Below are 26,226 nucleotides of genomic sequence, written 5' to 3'. Positions count from 1 at the left end.
AGAAGGCGCATGGTTGCTTGTAGTCTTACCTTTCTGTCTATCTGCTTGGACTATCTGTACTCACGCTACTCCTCATGCTACCTCATGTCAGGAAAAACACAATCTGGGGATCCTAGACGCGTGAGGGATCATGGGTACAGGGGACGTCACACTAGGGATAGTATTACTGGCACGCCCTGTGTCGACGCCCATTTTTCGACTTCGAAAAACAAACTGTAATACTCCGCAGCTTCCACTAGATGTCGGCCTATGCACAGCATGTGAATCTAAGCAGATACAAGCATCAGAAATACGATTACGGTGAGTAATGTATCCCATATATATATATATATATATATATATATATATATATATATATATATATATATATGCCCAAGCTGCACGCTTGTAACCTACCATTAATAAATATAATAATGCAGAACTGAGTGCCCAATATCCCTCAGAAGCTGAAGCAATGGTCTTGCATGTGTATGCTAATAAAGTGGACCAAATAAAACCTATAATTAACATCTCGATTGTCTGAGGCCAACTGAATTACGCCTTTCCCTTACTGCCTATCTAAAGCTAGTTGAAAATGCAAAAGATTGAATCTAGCTCTTCTGCTAAAGTAATGCTTCTATTGTATTGCTGTTTTGACTGCTCCAGTCTGTTCTTTCACTGCTAAGCCTGAGCCAACATTCTGGAGTTTGACCTCTGGTGCAAGGTATGCAGAGTCCCGGGAGATTAGCTCCCAGACTTCCAGGACTGCCCCATAACACTCGAACACCTTGTGCATGCAGCATTACATTGCACTCTTACCTGCATTTCTCCAGTCTGCCTTGCAAACGCAACCAGATTATCACACTTTGGGGCATGGCCTCCACCTCCTTTTTGCAGACTATAGTCTATAGGATGTCCACCCCATTCTGCAAGCCCGTGTTCCCTCCCTGTGTTGTAGCAATGTGTTGCCTTCTTTCTTATGTTATTTTCTTCAGTGGTCTATGGTCTGGTTACCCCTGGTGGGAGGCACGGTATGCCGCTCCACAAACTGGGGATGTAACTTCTGCATTAGTGATTTGGCGCAGTACAAATGCATATTGAAATCTCCTCCACCTGGCTTTGTTTCCATTTTAAGTGACTAGTGTCCTAGACATGCCTGATTTTGTCATGATAAGTTGCCACGCTTATTAATCTGCTTTGTAGGATCATGATGCTTGCTTAAGAAATGTTTCAATAGTGGGTACAGCATTTAAAGGGCATTTGAAACACTCTGTACACCTCGCAGAAAATTTGAACTGGAAATGCAGAGCTAGATGATGAGCAGAGAAACATTTCTTTGATGCTGAGATTTTATTGTGCATTTGTAAGGCGATTATACAGCAATACCTTGTGTTTCAAAGTGCCAACAGGGTAAAGGGAGGGAACATGGAACAGAGGCAATAGAATACAATAATGAACAGGATAGAGGTGGTCCTACTAGGCCTTGTGAGCATTCAGATTGTGCGTGCAGAGAGAGGGAGACGAGGTGTGGGGTAGTGCTAAGGAGATTCCCTAATTGGAGTTGGGGGGGTGAGGGGTGCCAGGGAGTAAGTTTCCGGGTACCGGTAAAGTGATTGGCAGAGGTTGCATAGAAAGGAATGGTCAACTGCCGATACAAAGTGCAGTCCTGTGAGGCAACCCAGGTCAGTGAGTGCCCCAGGGCAAGGGCTGGGAGGGATGCAGGCGACTGGGAGGACGGCCATGACCCAGGAGGACACATATGGGCCAAGGCCACCAATCTCAGTGACAGACGTTTAGCGCAGGAGGGGGAAAGAGTAGGTGAAGAGGAAAGTCTTGAGGCACTTCCAGAATTTGAGGAGATCCGGCTCAAGACTGAGAAGGAGGGGGGAGGTGGTTCCGGAGGAGGGAGCCAGCCGAGGAAAGAGATCGGCCTCCAGCTCGCTGATTAGAAAAGTGCTTGGCACAAGAGTTGGAAGAACACTGGAGGGAGATTATTTGGTGAGAGCAGATTGTAGATGTTGTGGTCCCTGGCCCCAGACAGCCTTATGGATGATGCAGAGGGATTTGAATTTGCAGCAACTAGGAACCAGTGAATTTGGGGCTGGCGAGATGCAGTCCCTGGGCTTAAGGCCAAGGATAAGTCTTGCAGCCCTATTCTGGGTAAATGGATAAAGCTGGAGGAGGCAGAGAGAGGAAAATGGTAGGTTAAGTAAGAGGCTGTTGCAGTAGTGCAGCCTAGAGAGTACCAGGACTCTAGATGAGCTTCTGGGGACAGGTCATGAAAGGAAGGATGCATCTGAGGAGGTGAAGTTGGAAATGGGCCAGCTTGGCAAGGTCCATGATGTGAGGGAAGAAAAAAGGAGTTCAAGATGCCTTTTTTCCAGCTTCAGTGGAAGGAGGTGGTGTGGGGGGCAGGGGGGCATCGAGGGTGGCCAGAGAAGGGAGGAAGGTAGGTGCAGTAATCCTGATGGGTAGGATCCCAGTCTTGCTGGCATTGAGGCAGAGGTAGTTGGAATCACACCAGGACTGGATAGTAGAGGCAGTCGGGAATGGTAGAGGAAGTATCAAGAGGGTCAGAGGGAAGTGTCATCTACATGACACTGGGTGGGGGAGGAACGTAGAAATGAGGTGAGCAAGTGGGGTGAGATGGATGTTAAAGGATCAGGCAAAGAGGTTGGCGCTCTGGGGGATGCCACAGGTGGAGATGGAAGTGGGAGAGAAGGAGCCCAAGGTCACCTGGGAGGAACGGTCAGTGAGGAAGGTCCACCAGTCCAGCGCCTGCTCCAAGATAAGGGTATCATATATACATATATACCCTTCAAATGAGTCACAGATGAAGATCACTTGCAGGTACAGATGCTCTGCATGATGGAACAAGCTTACAACCCATTGAATGGGTGGCAGCGGAAGTAGGGGGCCATACACGAGGTGCTGGGTCCCTAGTTGGGAATAGCCAAGTAATTGCAAGATGTTGTAGAGGAGACCATGGGCCTCATTACGACCCAGGCAGAGGACCATGGTGCTATTAGCACCATGGTCCATGCCAGTGTCCGCCATGGCGGAATGGGGAATTACCACCCCATTCCGAGGTTGGTGGGGCGGTAATTCCTCATGCCGCCATGGCCCTTCCCATTCCCATTTTTGCCCCATAGGGCTCAATGGGAATGGGGAAGGCGCTAATAACGGTACCGCGAATTGCGGTACCATTATTAGCACCAAAGTCCCTTTGCGGGTCCCTACTCTTAACGGCTGGAATTAAGGTCGGGTCCCGCAAAGGGACCTCGTAATCAGGCGTTAAGGGTTTAACGGCGCCGACACCTTTTACGGCACCGTTAAACCCTTAACGCCAGGGTCATAATGAGGCCCCATGACTGCCCTGTTAGATGTTTCCAAGATGTCAGTGTCACTATAGTATGCCTGTGGGTGATATGACCCCTTTGTTTACTTTCCCACCAACCTTGACCCTCCGGTCTGTCGACTTGACCAGCAAGTTGCTTACAGGTGTCAAGTGGGATCTTTTGGCCGGGTCGCAAAAGAGGCATGTACAGAACCAGTGAAGTTCCTTAAATACAGCAGTGTTATTCAGAAGTATTTGCAATGGCGGCTGTTGCGATGGGGACCTTTGATGTAAACTGCTCTGAGGGGGATTAAGGAAGACCAGATAAGGTTTTTTTGGGGTCATGTGAATGATGTGCATTTGTCACCTGGGCCCCACCACTCGCCCTCCCAGTTGTCTTCACCTGAGAATTGAACCCATTTATAATCTAACCTCTTTGGGGTGTTCTTCTATGATTTGGTGTCCTATATGCACTCACCACTTCTGTCCTCCCACTCCCCCCCCCCCCCTGTTAATTTGGGAGGTTGGTACAAATCTAACAGTTCTAAGGTACATGTAGAAAAAAATCATGATTTTAATAAAGGCACCTGTGCACATGTTATATTTACAATGTTTTTGTACCTTGTTCCTGAATAAATAGGTTGGGTGTGTGTGTGGCGGGGAGGTGGAGGTGTGTAGATGAAAATGTAAACTGATGACATATGCGATCTGCTGCAACACTCTTGCTTCATTCGTGTTACCGAACGTTAAAGCTGGAACAGTTCTGCAGAAATCAAGTTAACATCCATCTTAATAGTGGACATATCGCTTTCTCAGCAGAAACTTGGACATTCGCTTGATCACTAAATTTTGTGTTAAAAGATAATGCACCATGCACTGAATTAAGATCCTTAAGGAGAGGTGTTGCTTTCAGAAGCCTGTAGTGCTCCTTCATTTGACATGGACTCCACTCTAGCTTGTTTGAGAAGGGTTTTCTTTGTTTCATTTTGAGTGTGTTCTCTTCACTACAACAGCCTAAATTTAGCTTGTCCTTGCCTCACTTGTACAAATTAAAATTGATCTCCTTGCGCAAACTGGTGAGCATGTAATGTCTCTGCTAATTACTTGGTATGTCTTTTGATATGCTTGAACTTTGTCTTGTCTAGAGAATGCTTGGTGATGAGACCTTTGCTTTACCATACTGGAACTTCGCAACTGGCAGAAATGAGTGTGACATCTGCACCAATGAGCTTTTTGGGGCACCAAGACTGGATGACACCACTCTGATCAATCAGAATTCCAGATTTTCCCGATGGGGCATAGTGTGTAACAGGTAATCAAATGTAAAATGCTTACTTGCAGCAAACCATGCTTGCTGAATCCACACAAGCAAAGTCACGTCTATGGGGGTATTTGACAGTATTCTATATTGAGCCATATTGTTCTTTTCAATTGTCCACTCCAGAGGATACTTTGCACGCTGGCACTTACCTATTAGTTCTTACACATGCCTGTAGAGTTTCAGCAATCCATACCAGAGCAGTCCAGATGAAAATTGGTACACCACAACCTTTGATCTTCTTGTTAATATTCACTGTTATTTGGATCATTGTAGATGTTGGATTCCTGTCTAATTTGTATTACCACTGTCTCGGTTTCCTTTCTAGGGCTTGTTCTAGTTACTGTTTTTGCTCTTCTGCTTATCACAAGGTTTAAGTATTCTGAGTTGTATAACTGGGGACTGGGCATGAATTTCATTCACTAGTCTTATGTTGTATTTCAATATTTTAGCCTGGATGATTACAATCGTTTGGTCACGCTGTGTAATGGAACTAATGAAGGCTTCCTCCAGAGGAACCCAATAGGAGTCAACAACGGGCCACTGCCAACAATGCAAGATGTACAGAAGTGCTTATCCCTCAAAGAATTTGATAATCCTCCATTTTTCATGAATTCTACTTTCAGTTTCAGGTATGTTATTGTATGCTTTTTATACTGGGCCTATTTTCACTGTAGTGGACTAACCGTGCAGAGGCCTGTTTGGAGATTGGCATACTGTGTCTGTGGTCCGTTAGATCTTGGTCTCTTAAGTGAATAGTAAAAGGGCAGCGAGGTAAGAACAAAGGGCAGGCAAAGGGTGATGGGTTAAACGCATGTAAGATTTGTACAGGTAAAGGGAAGGAGTCGTAGTGTAGGAGTTTGAGGCCTTGATCATTCTACAATTGCACAAGAGATGCAAACATAGCACTGATCAGAAAAGGGAAAATGGTAATGCATGTGGACTGGATATAAAACAATGTTATTTTGACTTTGAGGATGATGGTTGTCTACAAGATGGTTGTTTCAAAGCAAATTAGTTTCAGAATGTCCTGCCTGCCACAGTCTCTCATGGATGGATTATAAGAGCTTCTCAAATTGGTATGTGCTGAGTCATGCACATGCATTGTTTAATAGATTGACATTGTGATTGTGCTTTTGTACTGGGCAGTATTTTATAGTTGCAATAAAAGAAATTGTCAAACAAGGTGAATTCACCTTGAGTACCATCCATTCCTGTATCTACCTGCAATTTATTGGCCGCTCATTTCATTTACTGTCAAAGACCACACTAGGCTGTATGGACGTGGAAGTGATTCGAAGTTCAACCAACCCAAATTTGACACTTCTAGCAAACCAAAAGTGGAGTGCCTGGATTGCTTAAACTTGGATTTTATTTTTTTACTGGCAATGTTTTTATACACTCAAGACGGCCGAGATTAAAGCGATAAACTCACCCTAGTATTTGTTTTTTTGGGGTTCTGAGTTAGGAAAGTAGTGAGTGAGTTTGGGGACAGCCTCTTTCCTAGATAGGCGGTACACTAAAGAGAGAACATATTCAATGGGTACTTGGACTTTCCGATAGGGAGATTATTGAGACGTAGGCCACTGTATCAAGTCGAATAGAGGCTTCTGCCTGTTTGTGTGTGATACTATCTATGCATCGGGATTCTCAATGGCACTTCTTTCATGATGTGACTTTGCCTGTCTCCTTGGAGCATCAAAGAGTGGGGCAAAGTCGATCACCTGTTGCCACCTTGTCTCCGATGGATTGAGTGACCACCAAAGGGATGACTTGCTACAAGTGTGTACAAGTCAAATGTAAAAAATGAAAGTTGTCTTCAATGTGCTTATCCAGGATCCGGGTCAGAAGGCGGCGTGCTTATGACTTTATGATTGATGATTTGGAGAAGACTGAATTTGGAGGAGCAGGACCAGGAGGGTGGAAGAATGCAGGAGGAGAAGGGGTTCAAGGAATTATACTTTTGGGGTGGGGGGGTGGCGGCATTTAGGGGGGAGGTGGGCACTGATAGGATAGGCTGAGGAAGAGTTGGACCTGGAGGGGCCCTTCTCGGGAAGAGAAGGAGGTAGAGGATGGGCATCTGAGCAGAGAACCAACAAGTGCACAGGGAGCCTGCAGCAGAGGGCAAGTACATGTTGCATTATAGTGCACAGGCCTCTTGGTATCCGAGCACTGCATTGTACCAGGCAATTTCCCAAACCCCAGAATCTCATTTATACCCCAAATTGATTGGTTTAGTTTTTCAAATATTAAGCAAAAAGCTTGCTTCTCACCACCCTGCACCATCCGTATTGACAATCTTGGTTTGGACATTTGTTTAAAGCTCTGAGGTCTAGAGGTGTCCAAACAAATTCCTTGTTCCTCCATCGCAGATATGCGAAAGGATTGCCCTGATTACAAACCCGATAACCTTTCGGCATTCTGCAGTAAAGCCAGTCCTCTGCCTGTGACCTTTTCTAAGCTGGTTTTGCAGCGTTCTGCTTTCCAACTGCATACTTGCTTTTCTAACTTGCTGCTTTTTCTTGTGCATTGCAGATTTGGTTTCCTTGATTACTTGCCATTTTGAGATGACCCAAACATTGTAAAGTACCACGGTTAAGTGCCAAACGCTTGATACATTTGGTCTGATCCACATTTCTGGATTCTGACAGCCTCCACTTGGAACCATTTCTTGACTGCTTTGCATTGCCTGGAATGGTAGGTCAACAAATATCCGACCCTCCTGAGATTTGGAGAGTGGCCTATTCCCTCACACTGGCACTTGTGGGGACCGAATTGAGAGCTAATGGTGAATGGTAATCATAGTACTTGAAGAGGAGTAAAAGTAGCGGTAAATTTCTTTTCAGAAAATAGATCATACAATTTGTAGGAGGATGGTTACGGAGACTAAGAGGAGTCAGCCAGACTAGCCACCAGGTTTTTTGCATACAACTGTGGGATCGCTGGAGTGGAGATAAAGTCCCCCAACAAAACCTGATTGGAATGCGTCGGCGCGAAGTCGGTAGTCAGCTGGGAAAAATAACTTGCAAAGCTAGCTAATCCTTGGGAGGGTGCATGATATAGAAGAAATACCGGAGAGGTGGGCACCACAATGTTTACTCGCTTCTACTCAAGGTCTGATTCTCTCAGTTAATATTTTGACCTGGAGCTGCCAGTTTGAACTAGTCCTATTGCACAAGGACCTCCATAAACCACATACAAAAGAAAACAAGGCAACTTTGCCTTATTATAACTGGCGCTTCTCAGTTGGCCCTTAGAGAGGGCTGCAAATTCCCAAAATATTTTAATCCAACTTTCTTATAAATTCAAATCAAAGCATCAGTTAGATCCGTGCAGTTTTGGCCAGGAATGTTTTATTCACATCCCTGTTTTTATAATTAAATTTATTCTGAATGTGATCTGTTGGGCAATCATATTTTGCCATCAATATACATTAAGCCAATGCATTTCGGTGTAAACCTTCATCAGGGCTATATATAGGCTCTTAATTACATCAAGCTACACATAGTCATACATATGTTAATACAAGGTCTTTGAATGATTTATGTACAATATATAATCGAATTCACACATACCATTATGTTTGTCCCACGAATATTCAATTGGTACGCCAGAAAAAGTAAATGGAAAAACAGAATTTTCATTTAGTATCAGTGTTACAGTTCTGTGTACATAGTATAAGGACAGAAAAGTGTCCTACCTGATCACTTTCATGCAAATCTGGTAAGCCCCAAAAGGCTTTCCTTTTTGCAACCCTCACGGCTCCAGCCAGGTGTGTTGCAAATGCGTGGTGAAACACATACGTTAAACTTGTCTCTGTGAAAGAAACAGGCTATTTAGAGAACCATTCTAGCATGTCTTTAATGATCAAAGCGGCGGATGTTCTCCGACATTTACCTTCAATTCCTGCGTTGTTCTGCCTACTGCAGAGAGACATGCACGCGCACGTCTTAGTTCTATTTAAATGTTGCCTTGGAGACGGAGTCGAGGCGCCGAGGTCCGAAAGGAATGCCGAAGCACGTACGCCTCGCGCCCCACCCCCGGGTAATTACCCTGGGGCGGGGATGTCTCCATGACAACTCCTTAAACGCTATGCGTTACCAAGCTGTCAGCGCCTTTCTCGTGTGATTGACATTACTTTCGGACTATTACTGTGAATGCATGTACTTAGTAGTGTGAATGCATATTATAAGTGTAATAGGTCTTGTATATTTTGTACTGTTCTAAATTCATCTTTATTGCGGGTAACCATGTATCGCTACCTCTACTGGCTAATGCTTGCAGGTTTTCTACAAAGCTAATTAACATACTATGTGAAGTATTTAGGTTCTTCATTTGCGGGTTTCAAACGGTAGGTCTTAATTAAAGCAGGCACCAGTGTGAATGTAAAACAATAGGACTGTAGCGTTTAAAATAAAACGTCACTTAGGGTATTTCATCCTGCAGGACAAGCAGAAAACCTTAACCCAAACAATGTTATAGACAATCTAGTACATGATATTATGAAATTAGAAACAAATGTCACTCCAAATGTCAAATTACGTCCGTTTCATATATCAATGTCTGTACTCCAGACCTGGTTGGCCATTACGATGGCTGTTGTGGAAGTTCATACGCAGTCATGAATGCTTAATTATAAAAAACACATGTAGTTAATCTCCTCGTTCATTCCTTTAGGAATCGGCGAACTCAAACGATCTATCCAGAAAGTTTCTTGTTGATCCATTGTTTTATGAAAGTTTTCATGTGGATCTCCAACTATTTCTAGGATAGCAAATCGATTCTGTGCTAAGTTATGTTTTTTGTCATGCCAATGTCTTGCCACAGCCGAAGTTTTGTTACGTATACAAGATCTGTGTTCGTTTCATCTTGTCTTGGCCGTTCTTACAGTTTGTCCAACATAATGCAAGCCACAGGGACATTTTATGGTATATATCCCGTTTTGGGAGTCACATGTTCCAAAGCTTTTTAGTTTTATATTCTCTCCTGTTTACGGATGTTTCAAAGAATCACCTTTCATGATGTAGCCACAATTGCTACAATTTAGGCAAGGAAAAGTTCCTATCCTCTTGGTGGCTTTCTTCTTTTGTGCTGGTCTGGTCTTTACAAGTTTGTCTCTCAAATTCTGACTTCGTTGATAAGCGAATGTTGGGACCTCTTTGAATAAATGTTCTACACGTTGGTCGCAAGTGACTGTATTCCAGTGTTTTTTTTAATGAATGAGGAGATTAACTACATGTGTTTTTTATAATTAAGCTTTAATGACTGCATATGAACTTCCACAACAGCCATCGTAATGGCCAACCAGGTCTGGAGTCCAGACATTGATATATGAAACGGACGTAATTTGACATTTGAAGTGCCATTTGTTTCTAATTTCATAATATCATGTACTAGATTGTCTAAAACATTGTTTGGGTGAAGGTTTTCTGCTTGTCCTTCCAGATGAAATACCCTACGTGACGTTTTATTCTAAACGCTACAGTCCTATTGTTTTACATTCACACTGGTGCCTGCTTTAATTAAGACCTACCGTTTGAAACCCGCAAATGAAGAACCTAAATACTTCACATAGTATGTTAATTAGCTTTGTAGAAAACCTGCAAGCATTAGCCAGTAGAGGTAGCGATACATGGTTACCCGCAATAAAGATGAATTTAGAACAGTACAAAATATACAAGACCTATTACACTTGTAATATGCATTCACACTACTAAGTACATGCATTCACAGTAATAGTCCGAAAGTAATGTCAATCACACGAGAAAGGCGCTGACAGCTTGGTAACACATAGCGTTTAAGGAGTTGTCATGGAGACATCCCCGCCCCAGGGTAATTACCCCGGGGTGGGGCGCGAGGCGAAAGTGCTCCGGCATTCCTGTCGGACCTCAGCGCCTCGACTCCGTCTCCAAGGCAACGTTTAAATAGAACTAAGACGTGCGCGTGCATGTCTCTCTGCAGTAGGCAGTACAACTCAGGAATTGAAGGTAAATGTCGGAGAACATCCGCCGCTTTGATCATTAAAGACATGCTAGAACGGTTGTCTAAATAGCCTGTTTCTTTCACAGAGACAAGTTTAACGTATGCGTTTCACCACACATTTGCAACACACGTGGCTGGAGCCGTGAGGGTTGCAAAAAGAAAAGCCTTTTGGGGCTTACCAGATTTGCATGAAAGTGATCAGGTAGGACACTTCTGTCCTTTTGCTATGTACATAGAATTTTGTATCGCTGATACTAAATGAAAATTCTGTTTTTCATTTACTTTTTCTGGCGTACCAATTGAATATTCGTGGGACAAACATAGGTATGTGTGAATTCGATTATATATTGTACATAAATCATTGAATGAACTAGTATTAACATATGTATGACTGTGTAGCTTGATAATGGAATCAAGAGCCTATATAGAGCCCTGATGAAGGTTTACACCGAAATGCATTGGCTTAATGTATATTGATGGCAAAATATGATTGCCCAACAGATCACATTCAGAATAAATTTAATTATAAAAACAGGGATATGAATAAAACATTCCTGGCCAAAACTGCACGGATCTAACTGATGCTTTGATTTGAATTTATGAGAACGTTGGATTTAAATATTTTGGGAATATGCAGCCCTCTCTAAGGGCCAACTGAGAAGCGCCAGTTAGAATAAGGCAAAGTTGCCTTGTTTTCTTTTGTATAGGGTGCTTGATATATCCATAAAATATGAATTGACATGTTAGGGGTGACCTGTGCAATTACCGTTTTTGTAGTTTTTGTATAAGGCAAAGAATGTTGAACAGGTAAGCTTTTGATGGCTGCACAATGAGTTACAGCTAGGCCACCACCCCAACGGGGGGGCTGTCGCAACGTATTAGTGTAAGAATCGGGCAACATTTGGTCTGGGCCAGAACTGGATGAGATCCATGTCTCTGGGAGTGTGGGGAACTAGTTCAACCCTTACTGTAAGTCAAGTCCCCAATAACGTTTCCACAGTTTAAAAAGGACCTATAAGATTAAAAAAGTAGTGCTAGTAAAATAAGGTTAAAACCATTTCTATTTTTCAAAACTACATACAAACGTGAACAGTCTCACCCTAGTTTTACTGTCCTAATTCGTTACATGGAGGAAGGGGATGGTATAGTTTTCCCACGTTATGGGGCATAATCGGTTTGGGAATAAACATGACCACCTTGTTGACTTTGTTTAAATGTTTCATTTCCAATTGACCAGGCACTCCTAGAATGAAATGCTGCCAATAGATCAGATGCTGCATTTGTTCCTTCATCGGACACCATTTCTACCAGCCTTCATCAATTTGTCCTGCCACTGACATCCTAATGTTTTGACAGGCAGCCTAGTCAAACATGTTTTTGCCTCCTACCCGCTAAAAGAAACCTAGTTTTCTTTAGCTTTACTTTTCCATGGGCAAAAGAAAGGAGGCTTTGATACATGTGAGAATTACCAAATCACCCATGATTATAATGGTCTTATTGTCGCAACCATTTCAGCCTCTGGATTAACCACTGAGCTTGTTCCCTATCATGTTCCTAGCAAATACCCATGCTCCAAAGCCTACCTTAATCCATTGTAGTACAATTAAACCCCCCAAATAAAGCAATTCTGTGCTACTTTGGCAAAGGGGGCAATTTTATTTTATTTGAACATTTATATAGCGCACAAAACCCATAGGTATCTAGGCACTTAATCTTACGAGATTGGTTACAAGCATAGAATTCATTTTATTCATAAATGAGTGGTTACAGAAGTAAGGTACAGTGCAGAAGTGAGGGTTACCATCTTATCTTGCATTCTTATCATACACTGTCATACATTATTTACAGAGTTAACACAATGTGCACATGTATACAGGCCCTAATTTGCTGAATGATTTACAGGAATTAATTGTTTGTGCATGTGGAGTCCTATGCTGTGTGTGGTAACATAGGCTAGGTGACAGTTCGAATCTTGATTGAACAGCAAAGTTTTAAGGCATTTGCAGAAGGACCACAAGGATGTATTTGTCCTCAGTCTTAATGGCAGGGAGTTAGAGTTTGGCCGCGATCACTGGGAAGCTAGAACCACCAACTCTGCCCCTAAATCTCGGTGTAGAGATTAGGCTGGTATATATTTAGGCTGGCATACATTTTGGTTTTCGATCTTGATATTGCTTGTCATTAATGATGACAAGGGACGGAGGTATTTGAATCCTGAATTGGGAAAACCTCTTCATACGTGGACACCTGATCTCAAAATGAAGTAAAATGACTAAAAGATTCAGTTCATTATCAAAACAGGTAAACATCTGGCAATGTAGTTGGCTTGCAACTGAAATTAATCTGGATGGATCTATTTAAACTATTCAGCCGAGATTTTCTTAAATAAAATTTCGGAGCGCTTGGTAGCCGAAGGGAGTTCCATCAGATAAATCCTAGAACCAAATCCAGTATTTGCAAATTAAATGTCCCTTCACCTATATTGAGTTATTGACTCCTATGTGCAGACTTTTATCAGGAAACGTAACTACTTCGAGGATCAGTTTTTCTAACTGTAAATCACTCCATGTCATCTACCTAATTGAATGCCCTTGCGGTGTACGTTACGTGGGCCAAACCTCCAGACCAATCCATAAAAGAATTGGCAAGCACAGATTGGGAATCCAGTGTAAAACTCACACAGCACCCCTTGTGCCCCACTTTCTCAAATTCCAGCATGGACCAGACCATTTCTTTATGGTGGGTGGTGGACAAAGTGCTGAACACCAACAATACCACTAATTCATTGAACTTCAAAGAATCCTGGTTGGCTGTTCAAGCTCAAATATACATCCACAGCACTCAACGAGGCACACCCATCGGGCCCTTGCATTTGAACTGTGCGCCCGGGCCTAATGGGGCTCTACTGCCCTATTAGGTACAGGCTCCATGGACATGAATAGTACAGCCTGCCTGTACACCCAGGCAGCACCACCACAATAGGCACATACACCTGTACCAGGATGACCCAGGCGACTGCCGCCCCGGGTTCCATGCCATAGGTTAGTCCTATTCTGCACAACACCTAGCCTCCACATATACCCTGCATAGGGCCAATCAGTCCTTTATCCTTGCCATTTTTTGGCTGCTTGACTCCTCACTCCTGTCCCCAACAGAGGGCACCCATGCTGAATACACCAGACTGCATTCAGACTCACAGCCCCTCCTTACATGCGCTAGCACAACCTGCATCATTGCAGGACCCTCTCCGTTGCAGTGTATCTGTTCATGACTACGGAACAATACAAAACCGTGCGCAGGGGAGCCACTATACTCCTCCACACATGTGCGACTACCTGCCAGCATCATCTTTATTCGCGTTCGCCGGCGCTCCGAGACAGACGGCTCCCCGCCGGTCTCTTCATGTTCCTAGTCTGAGGTAAGAACTGTTCCTCCGCTCAGGAGGAGCTATCCTTCTGTAGCCAGAGCCATTAAGTGTTCCCAATCTAGCGGGCCGTCATCTCTGATTTAATTGCAGCATCAGGCTGCAATCTACCCGTGGATTCCATGCCCAGCTGCTCGTGAATGCATACAGTGGCTTACTGAGAAGTGGACTGCCCGCTTTATACCGGCTACCATGGCATTAAGGTAACCACCCTGTATTTGGTTCCCTTGGTGCCTTTACCGTGTTGTCATCATCTGTGTACCACCATGCACACAGTACCCATGATTATACAGGCACATGTTTCTTTCATTCTCCAGTGCCACACCACCAGCATGAACACGTGAGGATCTGGGACTCCGCAACCCTAGTGTTCATTCTGCAAAACAATTCCTTTTAAGCCAGGAGGCGCCCACTCTGGGTGCCACCATTGTTAAGGTTAGTGAAGGACCGGATTTGTGAAAACTAGACATTTCCTTATTTGTTGTTTGTATATACCTCCGACATCTAGTTCACAAACTGCACTTGGTAGCACATTTTATACAAAACTTTTTATCTACCGCCCCATTCACTTTCTGTAGGGGAGACCATGCAACGCCTTGGCCCCAGAAGAAGGCTGTCAATTTCTTAAAGCTGAAACGTCTGTGGACTTCAGTACCATTTGGTTCCCCCATGCTCCAATTTTTTTAACTTTGTACTATGATTAACCCTTTAGCCTAGCTTTGATAGACCTACCCAAGGTCTCTCACCTAGATAAGCTACAGTACTCGCGCTTTTCTGGGTTGTTGAAAATGGATCCGATTGTAATGTACACATAGGATACCAACATGTATTAAGATATATTCCATGTTTGTATTCATGCCTGCATTTGCTAAAGAGTTGAATTGCTTTGCACTAATCTGACTTCTTGAATTTAGTAATGCTCATTGTGGACTTCTCCTTTTGCACTTGCACTTTATGCTGTCCACCTCTTTGTTTTCATCCATTTAAGTTGTTTACTTTTGCAGAGGGAATGAGCTATGCCACCTTCCGACAAAAGAATTGTGGTCTAATTTCTATAACGGAGTGCTGTTTTTAGAAATCTAAAAAATAATAAAAATACACAGCAATATAAAAAGCTGAACTACATCACCAAAATTGAGTGTGTTTGTATATTGTACGTTGGTTCATTACATGGCAAAAAGAGTTTGTCGTGGATGCGTTTTCTCACAGTTGAATGAATTTGCATTTAAATAATTGCGTCACTAACTACCACAGGCAAGATGCCCATGGCCCCCTGAAGTGTGAAACCACCTCTGTAATACACATTGTAAGAGCATTTGTTTGCCGAACAATGTTGTCCAAAGCCTAACTGGCCAATAAGTGCAAAGCATATGCTAAAGATGGGAGGTTTGGTGGAAGCACCTTTTCTGGGAGCCAAGCAGTATGAACTCTCATTATTTATGTAATGTTCTACATTAAACCTTGTGGAGTTTGTCTGGTCATGATTGCAACAGATGTAGCATCTGTAGAGCAGATCTGAAGGACCACTAGTGATCCAAGTTATACCTTTGATACAATCTGGATGGTGCTAGTAGACAATGGCCTTATAGCACTGGAACCTAGATCGGATCCCTCCTCCCCCAAGTGTACCCATTCAATGCAGGTGGAGAATTCCTCCACCCAAAAAAATAGCAAAGTGGGGAAAGAATGGAGCATCAACCACATATTGGATGACTCTCAAACCTTAGCTTAAATAGGTTGAGGAAGGGATACCTGACTTTTTTTTTTTTTAATTCATTTTTTTTAACAAATCCTCAGCACCAGGTTTGGCATACGCTATCCCAATATTGCCCATGAGTCCAAATCCTTTTGCAGAGTTGAGTTCATTGGATACTGGATGATCCTTTGGTTTATCGAACTTGGCTTATCTGACATTTCTGTACCAGATCCTACTATGGAAGTACAGGAGTTTCTTAAACTATAGATTAGATGGTGTAAGCATCCCTGTGGTTTACCATACCTTTATCCAATTTAGTGAACAATCAAATTAAAAACATTGCTCCAGTCTGATTCTGGAGTAAATATTGAGGTACTTGTCATACCACATAATCATCCTCCAACCATATCTTCACAATTTGGTGACCATGATTCAACATGACGATGTGAATTCTTGAACAGCTGTTTTACAGTACTGAGCTGAAAAGTGGCATGGTTGGGGAACAAATTGTATAATGGGAATATTATCCTTGTATGTAAAGGGGTAAACATTTCTCCGATATCCTTTTTGGGGCAGATTGAAGAGAGAACCAAACTTGCAGCTAAACAGGAGTACAGCGACCTTGTTAAGCTAAATAAAACATAGAGCAATACATTTGGGAGGAATGGCGATCATTTTAGTATTGAATGGCACTTTTCTAAATCTGTTACTTGTCTACCCACCCTCACCCCTTTCCTTGCCACCAGACAATAGCAAAGCCTGTTCTGGTTTCACTTAACAATTATTTGAAGCCAAACCTCATCCTTTGCCTCATGCTAATTCATCTACACCTGGACTGCATTACAATTTCTATCCTCCACCTTAAACCAAATCTCAAATTAAAGTCTGATTCCCCTTCTCCCCCACACCCAATAAGCAACTAGCAAATTGATCCCACCACAAATGAAACTGTCCAAGCCCCAGCTCCCTCAATACACATTGTGCCAGTTGTATTCACCGGCAGCCATGATCGTCTCCCTTTCCAATCTCAAAGGTCACATATCAAGAATGCCAAAAAGCCCACCTCTGACAGGATGCGCAGCGCCCCAACAACTCTAATATCCCCTTTACTTCACGGTCTGACTGGCAAATATGTGACACCCACCCTATTTATTTAATAAGGGGACTTCTCTTTTGCCAAGATATTGCCTCTGGTAAACTCCTACCTCCATCTCCAGCATACCCCTGGCCACCATTTCTTTCTACTCCTGATCTCCTTGCACTACTTCACAAAATCAAACTCTGGTTCCCCTCTGGACCTTTGCTCCTCATCCCTATTGAAATAACTTTCACCTCCCCCCAAAAAACCTTTCACCTATGAAATGAACACCTCAAAGCCATTGCACCCCTTTTTAATCACCCCCACCCTAGACCCCTAATACCTCCAAAAATGACTGATCTCCAATCAGCCGTTCCTTGCCAAATCCTAGAATACATCACAGGATGCCCATTTCAGTCTTAATTAAAAGACCTTACCTTCTTGTTGCTCATGTCGGTTTCCGCCCACCTCTGAGGAACTGAATCTGCCATTCGAACAGACCTCAAAAACCTGCACATGCTGGCGGAGGACAGCCAAACGGGTGCTTTGATCCTTCTCAACCTATTGTTAGCCTTTATGCAGTTGACCGTGAGACTATCCTAGTCTGTCGGACATTGTTATCTAAGCAACCATCCCAGCCTGGCTCCCCTTTCTCACCCAACCATGTCAATCTGTTTCCCTACATATCATTCCAGCCCATAACTCCTCACCCGCCACTACAGTCTTCCAGGGGTCGTTCCTTTTCCCGCTTCAACATGTACTTGCACCTTCTCGCACACCTCATCTACACCTTCGGTTTCACCTTCTACTTGTAATACCCAGATCATGCCGAGACTGGACATATCATATCCCCTTCTGCCACAGCTGACAATCTCGAATACTGCATGACTGCCATTCATCAGTGGATGCACAATCATTGGGTTTAACTCAATGGAGACAATATTTACTAATTGCTAACTCGAGCCCTGTTATCTGCCCCATCCGTCAGGGTTTTCCCCAAACCTTCAACAGTGAAAAACCTTGGCTTCTGCATTGATGCTGACCTAATTAAAACACTCAGATCTCTTAATCGTTCCCTCCTAATATTCCTCCACAGTCAACTTGATGAATAGCAGGATATCCATATTGGACTACACAAAATGAGCATATCTTGGCCTTCTGTCAGTACAACTTTGCAAACACTAGTGGATATAATGTGGCTGTTCACCTCCGAGGTGAACCTGTCTTATGGAACCTTCATCAACAAACTGACAACCTACAAATCCCACTCACTGCTTTTTAAGATCAGACCTCCTTTTGTTTCAAAATGTAAGCAATATGTCCTGTAGAAACCTGAGCTCTCCCTCCAAATTTCTATGCCCCAACACTGCATTCAAATGATCAGAACTGGCAGGAGAGCCACGTGATAACCACTTGCCCCTAAAGCTCAATCTCTCTGCCCACTTCTCCTTTTACTGAGCCCTGAAAACCTGGCTCTGCCAACAAAATTGACATCCTTGCCCCTGCCCACCACCGTTCTTGGATCCTTGAGTGTTAGGGAGATTTCTCACACAAGTGCTAAATTCCCTCTACCTTCGAGCCCTCCAGCTCTTTTGCTATATTTTGGGGCTTTGAACATTTCATTTTCAGTGATTTTTACTTTTGTGTTCTTCGGTTATGGATTTTTAAAACTCCATAGGCATCATCTTTTTCTTGTGTGTCACACAGCACCTTCAGTGCAGTGGCACAGGGGTGTCTTTCAGACTTCAAAAGGTTTAAACACCTTCTCTGGGACTGACTATGGTCTCCCAGAGCATGTAAATTAAATTGACTTTACTAGTCTCTTTAACTTTACAGACCCAGCACACACTATCTTCCTATAGAGTGCTGGAGGGGTTGCGTAGCATCCCCTTAGTCAAAACACTCATGTAACAGTCAACTGTTACCCTTTCCTACTTAAAATGGCTGGTGGCAGTGGTGTAGATCAAACTACCATGATTTATCCCAACCGCGAACGGTAGCTAAAAATCTGGTCAGCCATGTTTAATATGGTGCCCAAGACCTATCTGTAAAGCTCCGGTCGACTTTTTTTGCTGTTTCTTTTAGGAAAGGTCCTTGTGTTTAACTCTGCGTCCCAAACCAGGTTTGGTCCCTTTGTTTGTTGGCCTTTGGCGGGCTTCAGTGCTGAAGCCCTCCTCTGGCACCTGAGTGTCTGGGGTGGACAGGATGTTAGGGAGGTGCAGGAAACTCCCTGTGCTTAGTCTCCTAGGAGACCTGAATGCACTCTGGCATGATTGGCCGGCTGGCTGTCCGGCAAGGACAGCCAGCCTGCTGTGGGAGTGACAGCCAGGCTGGAATGAATGGGGGTGGAGGGGAACTGTTAAAAGCAGGTCTCTGGGACATGGAAAGCAGAGTCGACCACTGGAACGAAAGAACCGAAGACCAGCTAAAGGAAGAGGACTGCTGCAACACTTTGACGACCGGTGAAGCCCTGCTGCAGTTCTAAAATGCCTGAAACTCCTTTGACAGAAGCTCTTCAAGGTTAACTTCTTCCCTTGAGTTTGGTGGGACCAACCAACTTGCAAGCCGCCTGGACACTGTCCCCTCCTCGTCGAATTTTCTGCAGAGTGCTGTGGAAAACCGGATAGCCAGTGGGCAGGATACCAGTTTGTGGTTTGCCACGTTTTGCCAAGCTTGTGGACTCATCCCTGGGCAGTGCAGGAACCCCCCAACGTCGTCCTTGTCCCCATGACTGAAGCTTAGGAACAGCAAGCTCTCCTTGAACTGCCTCATCTACAGCTCTTCTTCACTTTAAAGGTAGTGTGCAAACGCGGTCCGGGAATCATTTCGGCCACGGCAAAAGTTTGTGAAACTTACCCCTCCTTTTGAAGGCTTGTCCTTCCCTAAACATCTAATTTTACGTCTGACCAAATTCTTCTAAGATCCGTGGCAAAGACAGTGCTATCCTATACAAAGACTCTGAACCATTGACTTTGGGCCAGGCCTATGAACTGAATTGCTGGTTGTAGTTAACTGAAACCCTTTGCCCTGCCCATGACAGTATTTGTGCTTCATTTCTTACAACCTTGTCTTTTTACCCCTTTTTAAAGTAACTGAAGTGCCATTTTACTCCCATTTCAGGGGAGCTGAACTTGTTCAGTAACTTATTGGTTGTGTATTGTAGTATACTGGTGTGTGATATTGAGCTGCTCTTACTAGTGGAATGTTTTGCAACTGACTGTGTAAATGTATACTCTTTTACCAAGAAACCTTGAGTAAGTGTTTGTTTGAACCACTGGAATTGCTAGTCCTTTGTGTAACCTTTTGTACTGCTCACAAAACACTTGAGATGTCTGGCTGCTCAGCCACTGCTACCACATAACTGTGTAGTACAGGCTTGTAACAAAGGTGAACATTGTACTGACACTTGTATGTAGTGTTCCCCAAGGGTACTGCATGTGATTCTGCCTAACATTTAGCACTAAGAGGTCACTCGGGTGGTGAATGCTGTTATTTGCAAATATCCCAAAATAAATTAATTACATACTGCTGTTACCTAAGACTATTTTTGGATGGTTATGGCCTCTATTAACAAGAATACTTTGGTTAGTTCTGATTTTCCATAACGGAAAATCTGTACATATAACATATTTCCAAACTATATAGCTACTTGGTAGGAAGGCACAGGAAATGCATCCTTAGAACCATACCATTTACCCTAATCACAGGAACATCTTCGATTTCCTTTAACAGTCAATGTCCACCAAACTACACAAATTGGACAAAGTACCAGGACTAGAGCAAGCCAATTTTTTGAAGCCCTGTAATTCATCAATTGACTAATTCAGTATTAGTTGGAGATGCCTAGCTCAAGATTAGTTGCAGAAATGGTAAGTTTATAAAAAGAAATATATAAAAACTACTGTTCTAAATCTTTAGATGTAATGGCAAATATCTATGGGAAATTGTGCCTAGACAGTTTTATTATATGGCTGGATAACATTATTTTTAGGCACGTGCTGGCTGCCTCGTGGTGGCTGGCACAATTGAACCAGTTATGAGGTTAAGAACTAAAAACTACAAAGAGCAGCTTCGTCACTTCCTCGACATAAAAACTTCATTTGACAGACTAGATTGCAATAAATGTGTTGCTCTCCAATCAATGTAGGTATGATTTGTGTACTTGTGAAGGAAATCTAATTATATTCCTACAATTTTGAAAGTAGGTATGGACAATATGGTCCAAAGTTTTCCCCTTTTATGTGAATGCAAGCGGGAGATTGGGTTTCATATTGAACCATACTCTTTCTAATATCAAACAATCTTTCTTTTAAAGAAGAGCACTTAATTGAATCTGACATTCCTGGCCTACTTCATGCTGATGATGCAGTGGTTACTGCTACAACTGTGTATAAACTGCTATGACGAATACATCTAATTTCATAAAGTCCAAAATCATGATCTTTGGTTAAACCTGGTCAGGTATTTTCTAAAAGGTATACAACTGGAACAGGCAGGTTTCCTTTGGGCTTGAGATTCCCACAGAAATCTCCTTGGGGTGGAGGAGAGGAGGTTCTCTCTGCATTTTATGATTCACTTTGAGTTCTGTATTTTGAATATGGCCCAAGGATTGAAATGTCTTGAGATGGATTTCTAGAATCTCGCCTAGTGAGCAGATTTTAGGCGGCCACCCTAGTTATAGTGAACAGGGGCATTCCTCCAATTGGGACCCCTGAGTTTCACTCATGCCCAACAACCAGACTCTCTGGGATCATGGATGGAGTGGGACTAGACTGTCCCACTCACTTCCTGGGCCCCACACACCCGGCATCACTAGCCTTGAAGCAGCAGCTTTCCCAGGCAAGTGCATGACTTTGTATGGAATTTCCTGATCTGAGAAAGCAGAATGCAAACCATATGTTCAAAGGAAGAGCAATATCTTGTAGCACAGCCATGTTGGGGGAACTAGCCACGTTACAAAGACAAACCTGGTAAACTCGAATGTGCACTCTAAAAATAATGCAAACCAGAAATCCCAAGTGTAAAAAGACTAGGGTGAAGTATACCCACTGGACTGCATTGTAAGATGCTGTGTGCACTGTTAAGTTACCAAAACGGGAAACTTACTTTCCAGTACTGATGGTCTGAAGGACTGGGTTTCTACATGGCAAAATAATCAAAAGGCCAGGGGAATTGGAGCAGAAGGCTTCACCTCTCTGCAAAAAATCAGGAACAGTTACAAAATCAGGACCAGTTCAAAACAAAAGTTTGGGGGTTGTGGTGAATCCTGTGAGTCAGTCAATTCTCCCCAGGAGGTGAGCGCGATACCCTCCCTAGGCGGTAGAGGCAAGTGGGACCTCACCGGGAGACTCGCCCTTGGGGACAAGGATGCCCGTTCTGAGGAACTCTCTAATCTATTATCCATCACTAATAACTCCTGCCCAGAAGAACAAGCTGATGTTCTGCATTTTCATTCAGAAGTTCTAAGCCAAAATGAAAAGCAGTATTGGTTAAATACTGAGAAGATCATACGAGTAATATACAGTATTCAAACAGAAAAGGACTTTTTGACGCTCCACCGGGGAAAACCCAGCAACATCATAAATAATGGGAGTCTAGAAGGGGAGAGAAGTCCAAGAGACTCAAATCTGCTTTGGGAGGAGAGCTGAAGGAGACCGGAGTTCAGGAGATCGGAAGGAAGCTGGCATGGAACCTCTATACAGGCAAGTCCCAAAGTGAGAGGAACTGATTAAAGGAAACCTTGAGAGGGAACAGAGAGGTGGTGGAACGACACCAAAACCCCTTACACGACCGCAACACAGCACGTGGAACGAAGGAGAGCAGTACAGCGGAAAGCAAGAAGGCAACCTGACAAACCAAAGAAGGTTCCTATTCTGAATGCATGCCTAGTGACGCTGACCTTGGAAGAAAAAGGTAACTGGGAAGGCAGCAGACCCGGTGGGATGCCAAGATTAACTAACAAAAGCACCATACGCGTCCCAGTGAGAACCGTATATTAAAGGTACAGAAGAAAAGTGAAAATCTTTGTGAAAGTGCATACTCATCTCAGTAAAGACTGAATCATGGAGAAAACTAAACTATAGGGATAATGATACTCGTCCTAGTAAAGACTGAATATTCGAGAAAGGCCATTACTGAAACATTTGTACTCGTCCCAGTAAAACCTAAGCGCTGCAGAGAAGTAGGAATTGTTATTGCAATCCTCATACTCGTCGTCCCAGTAACTATCAAGTGGTGGAGAAGAGTGAAACATTCTGAAAATATTTACTTGTCCAGCCAGCATAAAGAATAGACGGAGAAAGTAACAAGTATACTAAACCAGGACAAAGAGGGAAGGCGAAAGCAAAGTTTAAGGACATGGCAGATAGAGAAAGTGAAACGCCCAATATGAGCTGATCAAAGTAGTTGCCAAGAACTAGCAATGCTTAAGTTACTAAAAAACTTGCCTTAAAGGAGTGCAGTAACTTTGCTGAAAATGTTGGGAGGGATATGAACCTGAAGAAAAGATGCCACAGCCAAATGAATGGGGACAAAATCGTGCCCCCCGCCCCCAAATTACGCCCATGCTGGAAAGCGAACCACACGAGACGCATATTCTTCTCCTGTGCCTTAGTTGGGGGCAGGGACAGTTTAGATTAGTTTTGTACAGAAGACTGATCTTTATTTTGGATTCACCGATGACTGACAAGCACCCTAGTCCGTGTTGGGTAGCGGGAAAGATGGCATAGGGAAAGTAGTTTCTATAAAGAAAGTTACCAAATGACAGATCTGAGTCCTTGTCCTCCTTCTAACCTGCCACAGGGGCCCTAGACAATGGAAGGAAAGTTGCCCAAAGAGAAATGGTTCCTAACCGCTCTAATTAGGATTGGTGCTGTAAATTGCTGAATTTTTGGTCTCACTGATTGAGGTTTGACGATTTGTCTGGTTAATGGATGCTGAAAATGTGACTGGATATGGGCCCCTATTCAAATGTTTCACACAGCCCTATGGTTTTAGACCTATGCTTATTCTTTGATACATGTGTGTCACGTTTTATGGCGTTATCAAACTATGTACATATATACAGCAAGAGTTTATACTGTCTTGTACTAGTCGAAAAGCAACTTTCAGTTGAAAACGTTTCCGATGGCAGGACATAAAATATACACACAGCTTTACCACCTTCAAGATTGTATTTATTTTTCTTTCCCTGGGGTGCGGGTGGGGAGGGGAACACACAAGACCTGTGGGGTGTGCATGGATGCCAAGTTTTTCTGCATCACTCCACTTGAGGGAGGCTACCTGTAAATTCTCAAAGCCACTTTATGCATGTTTGTTGGTTGCGCTTTTGAGTCATCCCTGTTTAAGAAGGTCTGTCTTCTTTGCAGGAATGCTCTTGAAGGATATGATCAGCCGGATGGGACGCTCGAGTCGCCAGCGATGAGCCTTCACAATCTGGTCCATTCTTTTCTAAATGGAACAAGTGCCTTGTCTCACTCTGCTGCTAATGATCCGATCTTTGTGGTATGTTTTTGATTATGGTATCTTCTGAAATGCACATTTCATGGGACCTTTACTATGTACTAGATTATTCAATATATGTAGTCTGACACCCAGATGAGTTCTATCTGAATTTGTGTAGTTCATAGGCAGATCTAAACTCTTGACTCCAAAAAAAAAGTCTTTGGCTGCCTCACCTATGCAGCTGTGGATCAACGGACATGTGCAGGAAGGCAGAAGTGTCCAACCCATTGTGGGCTTGAAGTCCAAGCGTTCTAGTATGAGTGTTCTCCAGATGGGTTTTTGGGTTCCTGTAATCCTGCTAAATGCCTAGTTCAACCTCCTCGGAATCCCTATAAGACCTATATGCTGGTTAACCTTGTCTTGTGCATTTCGAGTCCCTCGTTTACGAATTTCCACGAGCACCACTTAAATAACCTGCCCACTATGCCGTACCTTGTGACCGACCCTAGGAAAACTGCTCAACCATTTCCCTATTGATATCCCTGCTTTGGCCATGTTTTTACCCCATTGCATACATTTGATTCATGACCTCTTCGGATTGGGGGCTTCTTTCTGGTCTATGTATGGCTTCCGTCGGTTTAAAGAATAATTGGAAGATCAAGCAAGCCAATCTCAATTTTGTAAATGTAGGACTAAAAGGATCTGCTCAATTCTTGGCCCATAAGAATGCAATAAATACTTGGATCACAACCCTGCTCTATTACAAAATGTGATGTCTTCCACTTTAAGTGGACAGCACTAAATTGACTCATTTGCTCACTAACCACACAGTAGTTGGAAACATTTGAGGTTTGGCTTGAACAAGGCACAAGCATGTTTAAGATTCGGACCTTTTTGTGGGTAAAGGGTCTGAGTTAAAACAAATGACCACTGAGCAATTCTGTTTTTGAGTTGCAAGCTTTTGAATAGGAAATATGTGCAATAGGCCTCACGGGTGTGTCAAAAAGCTGAGCAGGGTAGAGGGATTTTGAGTATTTCTAAAGGGTGCCAAATCCCTGAATGGAAGGACCTCTGCACACCAAATGGTTCCTCGCAATCTAGAAGTTGCTACTATAGTCCATAACACTATCACATCTTTGGAGTAACCAACTCCCTTCACCTTTTATCTTGCAAAATGCAGATGCTGTCACGAATGTGCATCTTGATCACTGTGTAGACCCTGGTATCTTTTTAAAGCTGCAGTAACACTGCAATGGATTCAGATCTGTTTCTAGAGCGGAACTTTGTGTAGCTGGTAGTTTGTTCAATTCCAGAAGTGGGTTTTGATTGAAAGCATAATGAAAAGCACGCCTAGGCAAAATGGTGCTTGCAGGAAAACCATCAAAATCTGGGTTGTATAATTAATGTACAACATTTTTGACATTGACTGACTTATATTTTTTTTGCTGTGTCTCTGAACATGGGTTTCCTTTCAAATGTAGTAAAAATGTTGCAATCCGACTGAGAGCTGATGTATTTCGACAAATGTGATTGTTGAAAGATCTGTGCATAAATAATATCAGGAAAAAGTCCCATAAAGGCAGTAATATCAATTTCCAGGCAAGGTCTGTAGGAATCGACTCCATGCAAGCCATACGTCTCAAGCTTTGGCCAGGTAGTAATGGGCATCTCTGCCAGGAGTTGAGTTTTGGTCAGTCATGACCAGTGCTCGGACTTGGCCACCTTGCCATTTGGCTGTACTTAGCATGGTGGCACATTGCTCCGCTTCACAATTTCCCTTAGTCACTGTGCCCAGGCCTACCAACTGAAATGCTACCAACCTGCAATGCCTAGACTTTTAAAGCACTTGGAATGGCCAAGATGGAGGCGCGAGGAGTGTCCTGTAAAAAGCTTTGTTCTAAAGTGCCTGCCGACTTTGGAGGATGCAAGAATTCAGACTGCCTCCTGAGACGTGTTAAGCGACTTCAAT

The 26,226-nt window shown here is 43.3% G+C and overlaps 1 protein-coding gene across 1 annotated transcript in view; it reads left to right on the top strand.

Annotated features, from left to right (window-relative positions):
- DCT (dopachrome tautomerase) overlaps positions 1–26,226 on the top strand; it is a 107,774-nt gene that overhangs the window by 58,772 nt on the left and 22,776 nt on the right. Inside the window, exons 4-6 of the mRNA XM_069639929.1 lie at positions 4,462–4,628; positions 5,087–5,266; positions 24,182–24,317. Of these exons, the coding sequence (XP_069496030.1) occupies positions 4,462–4,628; positions 5,087–5,266; positions 24,182–24,317 (483 nt within the window). The remainder of the gene's footprint in view (positions 1–4,461; positions 4,629–5,086; positions 5,267–24,181; positions 24,318–26,226) is intronic.

This window comes from Ambystoma mexicanum, chromosome 7q, assembly GCF_040938575.1.
Source record: "Ambystoma mexicanum isolate Mex_15411 chromosome 7q, UKY_AmexF1_1, whole genome shotgun sequence".
In the NCBI taxonomy this organism is placed as follows: Eukaryota; Metazoa; Chordata; class Amphibia; order Caudata; family Ambystomatidae; genus Ambystoma; species Ambystoma mexicanum.
The sequence above is the reverse complement of the archived record's forward strand: the minus strand, read 5'-3'. Positions and strand labels throughout refer to the sequence as shown.